At 38.9% G+C, this 18,383-nt stretch overlaps 1 protein-coding gene across 3 annotated transcripts in view; it reads right to left on the reverse strand.

The window, feature by feature from the left end:
• The window catches only part of SQOR (sulfide quinone oxidoreductase), an 85,628-nt gene that overhangs the window by 21,303 nt on the left and 45,942 nt on the right, over positions 1 to 18,383 (reverse strand). For 2 of the 3 annotated variants that reach the window (XM_072624493.1, XM_072624495.1), the window contains exon 2: positions 7,344 to 7,594. In XM_072624493.1, coding sequence (XP_072480594.1) covers positions 7,344 to 7,577 — 234 coding nt within the window. In that variant the 5' untranslated portion in view covers positions 7,578 to 7,594. Of the gene's footprint in view, positions 1 to 7,343; positions 7,595 to 16,470; positions 16,580 to 18,383 lie in introns of those variants that run through there. The other variant, XM_072624494.1, reaches the window with a different exon arrangement.

Here is an 18,383-nt window from a genome sequence, read left to right on the forward strand (position 1 = left end):
CTCCAGAGGGAAGGGGGAAGGAGAACCCTTGCACTAATTACTGATCTTTTGAATAGGTCACAAGGGAAAGTTCTTAAAGGTTTGGTCCTACAGGTATTGCTTCCTGAAAGACAGTCACACTCCCAACCATAGACTCACAATAGAAAACCCATGAGTGATTCCCTGAAAAAAAACAAGATTTCAAAAGTTCTGTGTTTTCATCAATTTGGATATTTTCCCCTCTGTGGATCTCAAATCCTCCCTCACTCTACAGATGACTTGATGAGCTATTGTGCCCCGCAAAATATCCATTCCCTTGGTGATTAGCTTTGGCAAAGAGTCTTTTCAAATTTGACAAGGATTTTTCTTAGAAGACATCCTATCACCAGGCCCATATTTAAGACAATCTGGTAGGGTAGAAAGGGCTCTGACCTTGGAAGTAGGAGATCTACATTCAAGTACTGGTGCTATTATTTGCTACTTCTGTGACCTTAAGTAGGTTATTTCACCAGTCTGTGCCTCAATTTATTTACCAGCAAACCTTTGAAGTCATTCTTGATGATCTCTAAGGTCCCTCTAAACAATCTGATTTAATTGCTCTAATTCCTATGATTCATTCATTGATAGGTCACCCACCTACCTAGCCCACCCAGTCATTTTACAGATAAGGACACTAAGCCCAAAAAGGGCAAGGGACAAGATCACACATGTTGTAGAGAGCAGAGCTTCCCGTCAAACCTAGGTCTTCTGTCTCTGAACCCTTTCTTCTACCCAATACTGCCTGCCTCTCTTCTAAAGTCCCTTTCAGCTCTAACTTCCTATGAACTTTTCTAGCTTGGTGGCCCCTACCAGAATTTACATTCTGCTAGCACAGCCTGGAAGAATCCAGTCATCTCCATGCCATTATGAAGAATTAGAACTGGGCTCTATCTATCAGGTCCCCTGATAACAAAACTCATTTCAGTGTCTATGAATGACAACTGGCTGAAATTTCATTGAGTAGGGATGGGGACTGGGATTTCACTAGTACAGAGAACTCTAGAATGAAGAGACTTCCCTACCAAAGCAGGTCAGCACCTTCTCAATAATTTACAGTTTTAGAGAACTGCATGGAGCCCTAAGACAAAGCCTGGATGACAAAGCCAATCTGTGTCAGAGGCCAGACTTGAACCCAGGTCTTCCTGGACTTGAGGTCAACTCTCTATCTAGTGTGTCATACTGCCTCTACTTTATATGGTTCCTTTCCTCCCTCATCTTCCCCTCTTATCCTCGCCTTCTCTCCTCCTTCTCCTTTCCTCTCTCTTTTTCTTTCCCTCTCTCTCTCTTCTATCTATTCATTACTCATTCATTATAATATTAAACTATATTAGTAATACATATCAAAATAACACATTTATATAGTGCCTTGGTGGGAGGAGAGTTCCAGACTTGTGATTATATTGTTGCAGGAAATTCTGATGAAGAAACTGCCTCTACTAATGGGCATCCAGACCTAGAGAGTTGTCTGGGCCACTGAGACATTAAGTAATTTTTCCAGGTGAACCACAGAAGTTGAATTTAGACCTAGGCTTTCTCTCTGTCCACACTATAGCATGCTATCTATAAGTGCTTTGAGATTTACAAACTATGCATAAGGCAGGCATATACATTTTAATAATAGATATTACTAGCCCTTCATCGGCCATCAGCCTAAAACTCCTGGATGGATAAGTCTGAAAGGCAGCTACTCTCAGGCAACAACTCTGAATACAGACTGCTCTGGAAAACTGGCAGGCATCCAGATAAAGGATGAAACAACCTAGTTTAATGTGCACTTTGGGAATTTCAATCCATTCGTGGGATTTAGAATTGAAAGAGACATTAAATGGTGTCTAGTCCAACGCTTACATTTTACAGATGAGGAAACTGAGGCTCAGAGAGTTAAAATCACTTACTCATTTCATAAAGGTTCCAAGAATTCAGGTCTTCATAGCTTCAAGACAAAGTCTCTCCATATACAACCCATCACACTGCCTGGGGTTGTTCAGACTACTTTCTATACAGAGTTGTTATAAGAAAAGTTCTTTTAAAAAGGAGGAAAAGATCCCGAGAGATCTAGTCTAAATCAGGATTCTGCAGAGATCTCAGGGGCCTTAGAACCAGTTAATGACCATAAATAATCTCATGGGGTAGCTGTGAACTCACTAGAGTGTCTTCATGGCTAATACACATCCCAGGACATCCTCATAGACCCCAAAACTATTCCAAAGGTTTAGCTGTTTAGCTCCTGACAACTGTTGAAAAGTTGTTGAAATTGTTGAAAAGTTCCCCACTCTTCCCAATATCAAAAAAAAAAAAAAAACTAGCTAGTTTGTGAGCCAGTCGTCCCTAAGATACATTCTGTAATTATTTCCTAAGATCGTTGTGGCTAACAGTGGACATAAGCAGTGGCTGTGTAAATGTTGCTATTCTTACTTTTATTACTACCTCTTCTTTACTAAAACTCTACCCAACTCTCTCATCGTCCCTAAGATACATTCTGTAATTATTTCCTAAGATCGTTGTGGCTAACAGTGGACATAAGCAGTGGCTGTGTAAATGTTGCTATTCTTACTTTTATTACTACCTCTTCTTTACTAAAACTCTACCCAACTCTCTCATCGTCCCTAAGATACATTCTGTAATTATTTCCTAAGATCGTTGTGGCTAACAGTGGACATAAGCAGTGGCTGTGTAAATGTTGCTATTCTTACTTTTATTACTACCTCTTCTTTACTAAAACTCTACCCAACTCTCTCATCGTCCCTAAGATACATTCTGTAATTATTTCCTAAGATCGTTGTGGCTAACAGTGGACATAAGCAGTGGCTGTGTAAATGTTGCTATTCTTACTTTTATTACTACCTCTTCTTTACTAAAACTCTACCCAACTCTCTCAAACCCACTGAGGTGGTCTGGTCAGATGCCTTTCCCCAGACACAGGAAAGAGTTGCTTAAAAAAAAAAAGTCATCCACATACACAACCCCTGGCCACCAAAATATCGCATAAATCAGGTCTACGTTCTCATATGATTTATTTCTGATTGACACATACACAGGTACACAGAATTCTTTAATTCTATTTTGGTATATCTCTTTAAAAGTTTCTGAATTCCCAGGTTCATTCTGTCCTAATACATGCACATATGCATATGTACATAGATATGTAAATACATATGTGTATATGCATGCATGTAATGGAAAAGCTCTTTTTATTTAGCATCGTAAGTTCAGAATTTTTATCCCAAAAAAATGATGTTTGACTAATGTTATACTGGTGTAAATGGGATGTGCCCACAGTGTAATCTAGCAATTTTTGTGCCAAGGGCATGTGGTATAAAATTGATATCAGGGAAAGAAACAGAAGATGTTGCCCTCAAGTCACATAGGAGTTAGGAGAGAAAGGAGGAGAGCCCAGGATTCTGAAAAAGTCACTTCTGGGGAAGTCACTGCCACAGGAAGTTGGACATCTGAGGCAAGGCAGAATTCACCTGGGGTGCAGCAGCTACGAAAAGAGAGCATGCCATCTGCAGCTTCCTATTTTAACTAATTATGTCTGCTAAGTTAGTGCTAAACTCAGTCCTTTCTACATTGCTGAAGAACTATTTAAGTACTGTTAAAGGTCATAAAAATTCCAGTACTTCAAGGCAGAGCGCTGGTTGCTAGACCTGTAGCGGGCAGTGGGAAAGAAAGAAAGGAAATAAGTATCTATCAGGTACCTACTATGTGCCAGACATTGTGGTAAATGCTTTACAAATACTATCTTATTTGAGCTTTATAACGATCCTGGAAGGTAGGTGCTAGGAGAAGAGGTGGGAAAAGGTCCACTCACAGTCTGGGTAGTGTCGTGAAGGAGCTGTCCAACTGCTGGGTGGCTTTCACTTGGACTGCGATATATCACAGAATCAGATTAAGTAAGACTATGCCACAAGCTTCCCTGTAACCTTTGTTTTTATATAATAATACCACGTAGCATTAAGACAGCCCTTTAAAGTTTACAAAACTCTTTATACAAGTCTCTCACTTGATTCTCACCATAACCCTAAGGGTAAATGCTATTATTCCCATTTTGTTTTTGTTTAGTCATTTCAGTCATGTTTGACTCTTCATGACCCCATCTTGAGTTTTTTGGTAAAGATACTAGAATGGTTTGTCATTGAAACCTTCTCCAGATCATTTTACAGATGAAGAAACTGAAACAAACAGGGGTAAATGACTTGCCCAGGGTCTTACAGCGAGTAAGTATGAGGCCAGATTTGAACTCAGGAAGATGAGTCTTCCTGACTTCAGATCTGGTACTCTATCTGAAGTTGAGAGAGGTTAAGTGATTTTCCCAAGGTAAGCACCTGAATCAGGATTTGAACTCAGATTTTTCTGACTCCAAGTCCAGTATTTTATTGATTATGCTACCTAACTGCCTGATATCAATACGAAATTTCTTAAGTTCCATGGGGGCATGAATCAGTGTTGTCTCTCTCCCTTGAATCCAAAAACCCAGTTACATTCATCTAGACCAGGGGTGGGGAACCTATGGCCTTGAAGCCATATGTGGACCTCTAGGTCCTCAAGTGCAGCCCTTTAACTGAATCCAGACTCCACAGAACAAATCCCATTAAAGGATTTGTTCTATAAAACTTGGACTCAAAAATGTACAAGAATATAAGTCATTCCCCAAATGATAAATGGTTAAAGGATATGAACAGGCAGTTTTCAGAGGAAGAAATTAAAGCTTCCTATAGTCATATGAAAAAATGCTCTAAATCACTATTGATTAGAGAGATGCAAATCAAAACAACTCTGAGATAGCACATCACACCAATCAGGTTGGCTAACATGACAAAACAGGAAGATGATAAATGTTGGAGATGATGTGGGAGAGTTGGAACTCTAATTCATTGCTGGTGGAGCTGTGAGCTGATCCAACCATTCTGCAAAGCAGTTTGGTACCATGCCCAAAGGGCCACAAAAATGTGCATACTCTTTGACCCAGCACTATCATTTCTAGGGCTGTATCTCCAGGAGATCATAAAAATGGGAAAGGGTTCCACATGTACAAAAATATTTATAGCAGCTCTCTTTGTGATGGCCAAAAACTGGAAATCAAAGGGATGCCCATCAATTGCAGAAAGGCTGAATACTTTGTGGCATATGAATGCAATGGAATATTATTGCGCTATAAGAAATGATGAATAGGAAGACTTCAGAGAGGCCTGGAAAGACTTATATGAACTGATGCTGAGTGAAAAGAGAAGAACCAGGAGACCTTTGTACACAGCAACAACCACAGTGTGCAAGGAATTTTTCTGGTACACTTGGTACTTCATTGCAATGCAAGGACTTAAATAATTCCCAGTGTTCTGTTAAGGCAAAATGCCTTCCACATCCAGGGAAAGAACTATGGAATTTTTTCACAGAACGAAGCAGATAATTTTCTTTTGTATTATGTTTTGGTTTTTTTATGATTTCTCCCATTCATTTTAATTCTTCTATACAACATAGCTATGATGAAAATGTATTTAATCAGAATGTATGTGTAGAACCTATATAAAACTGTATGCCATCTCAAGGAGGAAGTGGGGAGGTAGGGGGAAGTGGGGGAGGGAGGGGAAAAATCTAAGATATATGGAAGTGATTGTAGAACACTAAAAACAAATAAAATAAGAAAAAAAGAAAAAAAACTTGGACTCAGTCAAAAGGTCACATCCAAGGACCTAGAAGGCCATGGGTTCCTCATCCTTGATCTAAACTTTTCCATATGCTTCCTCAGAGGATCATGGATATAACACTGTGAGAGAACATCAAGTGCATCCCCCTCATTATATAGATTATTAAGTAGACATCAGTTCTCTGCTCTTTCCCATACTTCATCTTAAGACCGTCTTTGCAGAACTACCAGAGACAGCGAGGTCAGGTGGCGGACAGAGCACTGGGCCTGGCATCAGAAAACTCAAGTTCAGGCATGAATAGGTTAGGGGGCAGCTACGTGGCACAGTGCATAAAATGCCAGGTCTGAAGTTGGGAAGACTCATCTTCCTGAGTTCAAATCTGGCCACAGATACTTTCCAGCTATATGCCTCTGAGAAAGTCACTTAATCCTGTTTGCCTCAGTTTCCTCATCTGTAAAATGAGTGAGAAAAGGAAATGGCACTCCAGTATCTTTGCCAAGAAAACCCCAAAGGGGTCACAAAATCAGGCATAACTGAAAATTAATGAACACATGAATATTTTGAATATAGATCTCCTATTTTCTTTTCCTCCCAAAATCCTCCATCTTTCCAATTTCCTTGTTACTGTTGAGGGTACCACTGTCCTTCCAGTTACTCAGGATCACAGCCTTACTGTAAATTTTGACTCCTCACTCACCCATATTATAAGCAGCTAGATGTTGCAGTGGATCGAGTACCAGGTCTGGAATTAGGAAGACCTGAGTTCAAATTTGACCTCAGATACTTACTAGCTGTATGACTTTGGACAAATCACTTAACTTCTTTTTACCTCAGTTTCCCCATCTGTAAAATATGAATGATAATAATACACCTATCTCCCAAGTTTTTTTTTGAGGACTGAGTAAGTTAATATTTGTAGTGTTCAGCAGTGACTGGAACATATTAAGTGCTATACAAATGTTAGTTAGCTCTTATTATCCAGCTAGCTTTTCACTTCATCGCCCACAGATCTCACATCTGTTTCCTTCTCACTACTACCACAGCCTACTGCAGCTGTAGCCCTCATCCCCTCTCCCTTGTGCTATTACAATAGCCTTTCTATTCATCTACCTGTCTCGAGTCTCTCCCCACTACAATCTATCCCTCTCATTCTGGTTAAAATAGTTTTCCTAAAGCTCCTGTCTGACCATAAAGTCAAGAAACTCCAATCATTCCCTGTTGATGAGTACTATTTCATCTTTATCACATTTTTTTAATGTTTATTTTACATACATTTTATAAAACAGATAATTATTAATATACATGTGTGCCTATAGTTTATAAATAAAAGCTGGCATTTATACAGCACTTTAAGGTTCGTTTTACATACGTAAACTCTTTTGATAATTAAGTAAATAAATAAATATTGGGAACTGCATGCTCAAAAACTTTTTACCAATGGGGTTCAAGAACAAAAAGTTTAGAAACCATTGCTCTTACAGTACCATACCCCAACATACACAGACACACACATACAGACACACATACAGACATACACAGACATACACACACACAGACACACAGACACACAGACACACACAGACACACACACAGATACACACACACACACACACACACACACACACACACACACACACACACACACACACACACACCCCTAGGAGTCTAATCCCAACTTACCTCACTAGGCTCAACAATGGCTACTTTTCCAGCCCCCACTTTCTTCTTTATTCGGGAGCTCATGGTGATCCCTCCACTGCCCCCACCCAGGACCAGGAACTCATAGTAGTCCTTGGCAGCAGAGGGGGTCCCTGTGTGCAGCTGAAACTTACTGGTCTGCTGAGTTCCTCGATATAGGAAAGAGGCAAGAAGCCTACTTGGGGGGCAGGATACCACCATGACCAGGGGAGTCATTCTTGGTCCTGGTCAATCTACAGGGAAAAGAAGGTGAAAGACATGATTATGAATGATAAGTAACTCCCATATATAATATTTCCCTTAAAATTATTTAAGGGAATTATTATTAATTATTTTTATTTGTCACACAAATTATTATTTGTCACACAAAAGTGACAGATGTTGAGAACTTCATAGCCACAATCATAACAGATAAGCTTACAAAGTACTTTACAAATATTATCTGCTTTGATAACTTCATGACAACTCCCTCAGGCAGGTGCTATTATCACCCCCACAATAATATTTTACAGATGAGGAAATAAAGCAGACAGAGGTTAAGTGACTTGCCCAGGTTCACACAGTAAATGTCTAAGGATAGATTGGAACTCAGATCTTCCTGACTCTCTATCCGCTACACCACCTAGCTACCTTTAACATTTAGGTAGCTCAAGTCAGTGTCCAGAGTCTTCAATGAATATTCCTACATTTTTTTTCTCTTCATTCCTTACCATCTCTCATGAGTAACATCTGGATCATATACAAATGGACCACTGACTTACTTTTTCTCATTTCTATTCCTGACTTCCCTCCTTCTACCCCACCACCTCACCAAGGAAACTTGGAGTCCACCCCAGGAACTATGCTGGGGTTTGTTGCGTGGTCTGTCACTTGATATTACCAAAAACTCCCTTTCCAGACCACCAGCTCCAAACCATCCTCCCTTCCTACAGCACTATATGAATTGTCTTTTCACATTAGAACATAAATTGAAAAAAAAAATAACCATCCCCCTTGTATTTGTACCCCCAAGACTGAGCAGAGTACCTGGTACACAGTTATTCACTCAGTCATGTCCGACTCTTCATGACCCCACAAGACCACAGCAGACCTTTCTATCCGCTATCTCTTGAAGTCTGTCCAAGTTCATGTTCATTGCTTCCATGATACTATCTATCCATCTATCTCATCCTCTACTCTCCCCCTCTCCTTTTTCCTTCAGTCTTTCCCAGGGTCAGGGTCTTTTCCAATGAGTCTTGTCTTCACATTATATGGCCAAAGTATTTAAGCTTTCAACTTCAGTATTTGTCCTTCCAATGAGTAGTCTGAATTAATTTCTTTAAGTATTGACTGATTTGATCTCTTCTGGGTCTAAGGGACCCTCAAAGTCTTCTCCTGCACCACAATTCAAAAGTGTTTATTCTATACCTGTCAGCTTTCCTTATAGTCCAACTCTCACAGCCATACATTGCTACTGGAAAAGCCATAGCTTTGCCTGCATGGACCTTTCTTAGCAAGAGGATGGCTCTGCTTTTTTTAGTATGCTGTCCAGATTTAGCATAGTTTTCCTTCCAAGGAGCAAGCATCTTTTAATTTCACAGTTGCAGTCACTATCTGCAGTGATGTTGAAGTCCAAGAATATAAAATCTGACACTGCTTCCACTTTTCCCTTTACTTGCCATGAAGTAATGGGACTAGGAAGTGCTTGATAAATGCTATATCTCTCTGCTTCTGCTCCTAGAACTTCCTAGTGCTCTTAAGACAAATTCTCTCCCTCCTCTGCTTTCAGGTCTCCCTCCTGAAACTTCCAAAACCCCTCTTCTTTGGGCTACTGCTGCTAAACTTATCCACAGCTACGCCCAACTGTTACCCATCCTTCCCTTGGGCTGTCTGCCCCTTCTGCTCTTTTAATCCAGTCTATGAAAGCACTTAAGAAACCACAGAGAGTTTCTTCTCTCAAACTACCTAGGACCTAGTGAGAGTTGAATAAATGTAAACCAGAAGTAACAATGGATCAAGTTGACCTCCCAGGAATTAAGCCTTTGCCAGTTGACTTTACAGCAAATAATCAGTGACTCAGCCCTAGCCCTTCCCTGCCTTAAAAAAGCCTTTACCCTTCATTCCAACTCATAGCCAGTTCAACTTGTGTGAGAATGGGCACGTTAACCAAACCACCGGATGCAGATTTGCAAGTAGCGATCCACACCTGGAGTTATTTCAGCTACAATGTCAATAAAACTAATCCAGACCTGGGATTATAAAAAGTGCATTTTATGTACAAAGTCAACACAAAGAAAGATGTTTTATTGTAACCAGTTCAGTACACAATTTCTACATTAAAGTACCTCCCAAAGCATACTGTATTGTTGAGCTGTTTCAGTACTGCTCAACTCCATTTGGGGTTTTCTTGGCAAAGAAATGGAATGGTTTTCCATTTTCTTCTTCAGCTCATTTTACAGATGAGAAACTGAGCCAAACAGGATTAAGTGACTTGTCCAAGGTCATACAGTTAGTAAATATCTGAGGCCAGATTTGAAATCAGGTCCTCCAGACCCCAGTACCACTGTACCACCTAGCTGCTCTAAGGAAAAGGTACATAATCACTGCTACAGCATTGCTATTATGGTGTACGATGTTCTCCTAGTTCTGCTTATTTCACTTTGCAGCAGTTCATATGAGTCTTCCCAGGAATGAAAAAAGGAAAAGGAAAAAATGTTGCTCCTGTGGAAACTGAATCCTTTGGCAATGAGGAAATTAAAGTTTCTCAAATCATCTCTGCTTCTTCACCCATGTTGTCCCTGCTTGGTCATCTCTGGAATAGAATGCAAGTCTCCTCTGTCCAGAAAATGGAAGGAAGCATCAAACACAGAAAAGAACATTGACTCTGGAGTCAGACCATGCGACTTGAAATTCCACCTCTGTCACAAAACCTGTGTGACCTTGGGGAAGTTGTTTAACCTCCTTATGCTTTAGTTTACTCATCTGTAAAAAGAAGAAAGTAGACTCTGAAGTCCCCTCCAGTTCTAAATCTATGGTCTTAACATTTTCCCTGATTCCAAATTCCCACACACAACACATTCAACCATTAGGGGGCTGTCCTTTGTTTAAAGTATTATCCACCCTAGACAGTCGTCTTTTAAAAAGAACGTGCTTGAGGGGGAGGCAACACATACTGATATCAAAATGTGAACTCATTTAGCAGATCCTTCTCACCCTGTAGGAGGAGATACGTGAGTCCAATGTGAGTGTATTAAGAATATGGCAAATGAGAAAAGGAAAAAATAAGAGGAAAAGGAAAGTGAGAGGCGAGGGAAAGGGGAACAGGAAAAGGGACAAAAAAGCAAACTTTATCAGTTTCATAATTTTGCCTGTTTGCTATCACCCAAGTTAGTAAATTTGGAGTTCCTAATTCTTGGCCAGATACTTAAGGACTAAATGTAAGGTTGCTATTAAGTCTCCTCTGCTTCTACCCCAAGTACCCTGATGAATGCATGAATGAATGAATGACTTGGTGCAGTGGGCAGAGCACTGGGCTTGAAATCAGGAAGATTCATCTCTCTGATTTCAAATCTGGCCTCAGACACTTACTAGCTATGTGACCCTGAGCAAGTCACTTAACCCTTTCTGCCTCAGTTTCCTCAACTGTAAAATGAGCTGGAAAAGGAGATGGCAAACCACTCAAGTATCTTTGCCAAGAAAACACTAAATGGAGTCATGAAGAGTTAGACACAACTGAAATGATTCAACAACAGCTATTATTAGAGAGATGTGTTGCTTCTAAGTCTCCTCTGATTCTGCCTGGGGTATCATGAAATTCACGAATGAAAGAATGACTTAATAGCATTTATTATTACATGCCTTTTGTTTTTACACCACTTGTCATTTGGGGTTTTCTTGGCAATGATTTTGGAGAAGTTTGCCATCTCCTTCTCAGCTTATATTACAGATGAGGAAACTGAGGCAAACTTGACTTGCCCAAGATCACATAGCTAAGAAATATCAGAGGCCAGATTAGAACTCAGGAAGGTGGGTCTTCTTGACTCCAGGTCCAGTGCTCTATCCACTGCGCGCACCTAGCTGCCCCCTTTTATACCACATTCATTTCCGATTATATGACTCTCTTACGAATGACTTTTCCTTTATAGCAAAGATTAAAAAAGAAAAGAAAAAGTTTAGCAAAATCAATAAATATGTCAATTGTGGCTGACAGTCTATGCACTGTTTCATACTCATCGTACCTCACCTCTGTAAATAAAAGAATAGGCCTTGACTCATTCAGCTTCCATATCCAAACAAGTTACCAACGCTTATCGATTTTGCCTTCAAAATTCTTGGACCTGTTCCCTTCTCTCTCTGCTGATACAGCCACCACCTAATACAAGCCCTTTCACTTGGCCTATTGCCCAAATCTCCTAACTGATCTCCCTTGTTTCCAGCCTCTCCCCCTCTACTCCATCCTCCACACAGCTGCCAAGCCAAAATGCCTAAAATATAGTTTGGACTATGCCATTGCTAGAAGATCAATACTACTAGATTTGGGGCAATTAGGTGGCACAGTAGATAAGAGAGCCAGGCCTGGAATCAGTAAGACTCATATTCCTAAGTTCAGATCTGGCCTCAGACACTTACCAGCTGTGTGACTCTGGGCAAGTCACTTAACTCCGTTTGCCTCCAAAAAAAGAAGAAAAAGTCCTTTCCTGATTGCCCCTAATTCTTAATATTCTCTTCTTCTTGAAATTAGGTTGCATTTATTTATCTGCTAAATTATATCCTCCCATTAGAATATTAAGGGCAACTAAATAAAGAGTTTCTGGATAGAGTAATATTTAAGGTCTTAGGTCCTGAGTTCAAATCCCAGATCTGCTGCTTGTTACTTCTGTGACCTGGGACCAGGGAGAAGGGAAGAGAATGAGCATTTATACAGAACCTACTATGTGACAGCCAATTCTGCTAAGGGCTTTACAATTATTATTGCATATGATCTTCACAACAACCCTGAGAGGTAAATGTTGTTATTATTATCTCCATTTTACAGATGAGGAAACCGAGGTAAGCAGAGGTTAAGTGACTTGCCCAGTGTCACACAGCTGCTGAGTGCCTAAGGTTAGATTTGAATTCTGACCTGACTCCAGGCCCAGCACTCTATCCACTGTATCAGCTAACTGCATCTAGAATAAATTACTTGATTTCGCTGGGCCTCAGTTCCCTTTCTAAAAATTGGAGGGGCAGATAACATTGGACTAGATGACTTTTAAGGTCCCTTCCAATCCTATCATATCCTTGGTCTTTGTATCTCCAGTACCTAGCACAATATCTCAAAACAACTGTAGGAGTTTAATAAATGTTTATTGATTTAATTAATTAATGCTAATTAACTTAAATCTTCCATATGAGAGAATGACTACAATAGTCTCTACTTTGTGATTAAGAGAAACCATTTTCTCCAATCCCAGACACTGATTTTATCCCTGAGGAATGAAAACTATGAATAAAAATTAACTGAATATAGAAGAAAGTTCCCCAAATAACCAAATTTGTGTAGACTTGAATAATTTACAACCACCCAGAGACTCAGTTTCCTCATCTGTAAAATGGGAAGATTGGACTAGATGCACTCTAAGATGGTTTCTAGCGCCAGTTGTTCAAATTGTTCCCTGGAACGTTTGGACTAGTTCGCAACTCCACCAATAGTGGGGTATCCTAATTTTTCCACATCTCACCACATTCATTTCTAAATAATTCTCCTGTACCAGAGTGAGCTTTCCCTTGTAGAAAATCAATTTGATTTTCTGTTTGAGGGAGCAGCTACAGGACAACCATAGACTTCTCTGATTCATCTAAGAAGCCCAGTCTCTGTCTTCTTTCAGCACTTAGTATGGGTTAATAGACCAATGGAGATATGAAACTTCTCAAGACCAAGTTAGCCTAAGATATTGTCAACAGGCTTTTAAAAAGTAAACAAGTTTTTAAAGAAACAAGTAATTTATGGGAGAATTGTTCCAAGCTTCAAATAACTTCCTGACAGCTACTGCAGATCAAGATTATGAACTCCTCCTAGCAACTAGAACATCCAAGCCATATAAGCAGGCACCATAATTCAAAGTCATCAGTAGCTCAATTATGCACAACTCTCCCCACAAATTACTAGAAGCAACAAGGCAAACTAATAGCATTTAATAATAACAATAATAAAAGTTTTTAATACCTGACATTAGAACCAAGATACATTCCCGACATTGACCAAGACTGATAGCCAGAGGCACAAAGATACTCATGAACCCCAACCTCACAAAAGATCAATTTCTGTCTTGGGGTCAGTACAGACACAATAAGAAATGTAACAATAAATTCCCTGAGAAAATGATATACAGTGATTATAAGAATGCAAATGGAAAGAACAATTAAAAATGAACACTTACTGATTATCATTATTGAACCCCACCTGAGAGAAGAGTTACAAAAAAGCACTTCAATTCCCTTATTTGAAGAGATGAAGCATTACGGGTATGAAAATGTGCATATCCTGTCCTATACAGTCAATGTGTTAGCTAGCTTTTTTTTTTCTTTAGCTAGATGAACTTTTTTCTTCTCTTTTAATCCTTTCTTCACAGGAAGACTCACCCTGGTACGGGAAAGTTATTTAGAAATGAATGTGGTAAGATGTGGGAAAATTGGGACACTAATGCATTGTTGGTAGAGTTGTGCACTGGTGCAAATATTCCAGAGAACAATTTGAAACTATGCCCAAAGGACTATAAAAATATGCATACCCTTTGACCCAGAAATACTACTATTAGGAAGTAGTATTGTATCCCAAAGAGATCAAAGGGGAAAGGACCTATTTGTACAAAAATATTGATAGCAGCTCTTTTTGTGGTGGCAAAGAATTGGAAATTGAGGACCTATCTATCAATTGGTGAATAGCTGAATAAGTTGTGGTATATAATTGTGATGGAATACCATTATTCCATAAGAAATAATGAGCAGTATGTTTTCAGGAAAACCTGGGAAGACTTATAGGACCTTATGCAAAGTAAAGTGAGCAGGACCAAGAGAACACTGTATACAGAAACAGCAACACTGTAACAACGATCAACTGTGAAACATTTAGCAAGACAATGATCCAAGACAATTCTGAAGAACCCATAATATAAAATACTATCCACATTCAGATAGAGAACTGATGAACTCTAAGTGCAAACTGAAGCATACTTTTGTTTTTTAATTTTCTTTATTTTTCTTGGTTTTGGGGGGGGGAAAGTATTCTTTTTTGTAACATGGATAATATGAAAATATGTTTTGCATGACTTCAAGTGTATAATCAATACCATATTATTTGCCTTCTCAAGAGGTAGGGAAGGGACAAGAAGAAAGGGAAGAATTTGGAACTCAAAATTTTTAAAAATTAACCTTCAGCATGTATAATCTATATCTGATTGCTTACTGTCTCAAGGAGAAGGGAAGGGAGGGAGTGAGGGAGCAATAGAATTTGAAACTCAAAACTTTTTTTAAAAACTTTTTTAAAAAAATATTTAAAATTTATTTTAATGTGTAATTGAGAAGAAAAATATCTTTTTTAAAAAAAAGAATGTCAAAAAATTTACATTTAATTAAGAAATATTTGATGAAATAAAAATGTTTCTTAAAATGTGTTATAAAAATAAAAGGTACCAATAATAATAAATGAATGCATGAATGGTGCTGAGAAACACCGCAAACCATTAACTTGCCAGCTCCCTCATCTACCTATGAATTTATATGGCCAACCTATCCATTAGGATGTAAACAAATTGATTTCTAGTGATTCTTCTTTCCATTTACTAAATGAATTCATTTGTTCCTGAGTTCTGTTGAGGTGAAAAACACAAAGTAGTTTTCAGCATTAACGTTTCCTCTGACGTTGTTTGTAGAGACGCATGGCAGATAGAAGACTAGTGTTAGATGCATAAAGGTCTGGGTTCAAGTCCTGCTTCTGACCTATGTCAACAGAAACATCCTGGAGCCAGTTCATACAAGTCTATTGTCAAGATTTTCAGTGCGAGCAATTATACCTCAAAAATGAGCAAATGCTACAAATCAGTTTGACTTTTTGTTTGTTCCTTGTCTAGACTTAAGAAAGCTATGGAGAAAATGCTAATAATGCAGATTAAACTTTTTTTTAGTCAATCAGAGTTAAGTGACTTGCCCCGGATCACAAAGCTAGAAAGTGGCTGAATCTGAACTCAGGTCCTTGTTCTGAATCCACTGTGCCACCTAATTGCCCCCAGATTAAGTCTTTTTCATACTTTTTGCCTAAAGAAAGTTGTCAAAACATTTCCCAGCACACCCATTTCTCTCTGTCTTTATATTTGTCTCTCTCTTCAATCTCCTATCTCTTTTTCTGTCTCTCTCACTCTCTTTTTTTCTCTCAGATGACACACACACACGTTTATGTATATATGTATGTGTATATATATATACATACATACATAGCCTATATGTAGTCTATACATGTGATCATAAAAGTCACAACTTCTCAAAGCCATAGGCAAGAAGCTAAGGTGAAAAGTTAGAACCAAGGTGTTGATCAACATCAATAAAGGACCTTTCTACCCTGGAAGTCTCCTATGTGGATAAAATCATAAATCTAAAATTTTTTTTAAAGGCTTTAAATTCACACAATGCAAGAGTTAGAAGGGATCTGAGAGGTCATCTCTTCCAACTCTTACTTGAACAAGAATTGCCTGTAAGCATATCCAACAAGTGGGCATCCAACCTTCACTTGGGTCCAGAGAGTGAGAGACTACTACCTCTCCCAAAAGTCCATTCCACTCTGGGACTCTCACAATACTTATTCTGAGCCTACAGTCACTATTATTCCTATGAAATGTAATTTATTAATGCATGTTTAAATATCATTTAATAAAGGCTATGGCTCCAATTTATATTAGTGCAAAACAGTTTTGCTTTTAAATAAGATAAAAATCCTTTCATTTCTACATCCTGAAATCCAAAAAAAAAGCAGTTTTTTTCCTCAGAATAAAGTTGTCAGATAAATATTTTTTCATCTGCAGTCCAAATAGGAGAATAGTAAATCACTTGTTGCTTTTCTAAAAGATAGGATTAATATACGTAAGAAACTCCTACTTACATCAGTTCCTGTTAGTTTCTGGCACTTAACATGATTTTTGTAATGCTTCACTGTTTCAGAAGACCCAGCTTCTCTCTCAAGAAATTATTCCAACCTCTTCCTTTAAATGCTTCCTAATTCCCCCATCACATGACATCAGACGCACTTAGCCTGAGTTGGCAAAGATACCTGACTGGCCTTCATCCAAGGGAATGAACAGAGAGACAGATTTTTTCTCTGGCTACATTTAAACAAGCCAGTGCTAGAATCTTATCCAGAGTTACTTTTGATTGCTTCTCGTTGTTTAATTGTTCAGTCATGTCTGACTTTTTGGGACCCTGTTTGGGATTTTCTTGGCAGGAGATAGTATAGGATTATAGATTTAGGGCTGGAAAGAATCTTAGTGAATCTAATTCAACCCTCTTATTTTACAGATAAGGAAAACCTTCTGGGGTTTTGGGACTGAGGAACCTACAGCCTTGAGGTCACATTTGGCCCTCTAGGTCCTCAAGCAGCCCTTTGACTGAGTCCAAACTCCACAGAACAAATCCCTTTAATAAAAGGATTTGTTCAGGAAAACTTGGACTCAGCCAAAAGGCCACACCCAAGGACCTAGAAGACCACATGTGGCCTTGAGGCCCCAGGTTCTCCACCCCTGCCTTAGATCAAAAAAACAAGGTAACATGCCCATGATTACAAAGTTATTAAATTACAATCAATATTTGAATCTAGGTCTTCTGACTCTCAATACTGAGTTCTTTCTACAGCAAAGTTCTGTCAATCATACTCCCTTCAAAAGTTCATGAATAGTTTTATCCTGAGACAGAAAATACAGACATACTTTTCAGTTCCATTCACTACATAATTCATTATTTTGAGGCATCTAGGTGACAGTGGATAAAATGTTGCAAGGAAAACCTGAGTTCTAATCTTGCCCCATACACTTACTAGCTGTGTGACTCTGGGCAAGTCACCTAACCTATCTCCACCTAGGTTCTGTAATTTGTAAAATGAGGATATTTATAGCACCTACCTTACAGGGTTGTGAAGGTCAAACAAGATAAAATGTGTAAAGTATTGTATAAGCCCTAAAGCACAATATAAATGACAGCTATTAATATTTTTGATGTATTCACAACAAATAAGAAACATAAACAAAGGAAGAATCAAGAGCTTCCCTAGTTCTCACTTATCAGCGGTTAATAACTTTGGTCCTACTTTCTAGTTTTAGGCTCATAAGGTCATAGATTTAGAGCTAGACTATCTAGTTCAACCCTCTCATTTGACAAGTGATGAAACTGAGGACTAGAAGGTGATGTAACTTGCCCAAGATCACAGTTACTAAGTTTTCATATCCACAACAAGAACTTTTCTTTTCTGTGGTCTTGTAGTCTAAAGATAAAATACAAAGTTTTGGTTTAAAAAAAATAAAACAGTTCCAAAAGAGGAGACATAGTGTGATTTTAGGGGCTCTAGAAAGGTCCCTTTGGCCCCAGATAACATTTCTCTTCACACGTTGGGAAGTGTGTGAGATTAGGAGTTAGGAATCTGGGTTCAAATCCTGGCAACTTACTACCTGTGTGACTTGGGGCAAATCAATGAAGTTCTTTCTCTATGCCGAGATTTCTTCCTCAGTCAAATAAGAGAGGTGAGACTTGATGACCTCTAAGACCCCTTCTAGTTCTACACTGATGAGCCATGATTATATAATTGATGCCTGAAATTCCACAGGTAGAACATCACTAATTCAGTTTAAGGTTTTGTTGAAATATCTCATGCAGAATATCTCTTTGGGAGTAATTACAGGAGGTACAGTGGATCCAGGACTGGGCTTGGAACTAGAAAGTCATCTTCCTGAGTTCGAATTTAGCCTCAAACACTTCCCAGCTGTGTGACCCTGGACAAGTCCCTGTTTGCCTCAGTTTCCTCATCTG

The sequence above is a fragment of the Notamacropus eugenii genome, chromosome 7 (genome assembly GCF_028372415.1).
Source record: "Notamacropus eugenii isolate mMacEug1 chromosome 7, mMacEug1.pri_v2, whole genome shotgun sequence".
Classification (NCBI taxonomy): Eukaryota; Metazoa; Chordata; class Mammalia; order Diprotodontia; family Macropodidae; genus Notamacropus; species Notamacropus eugenii.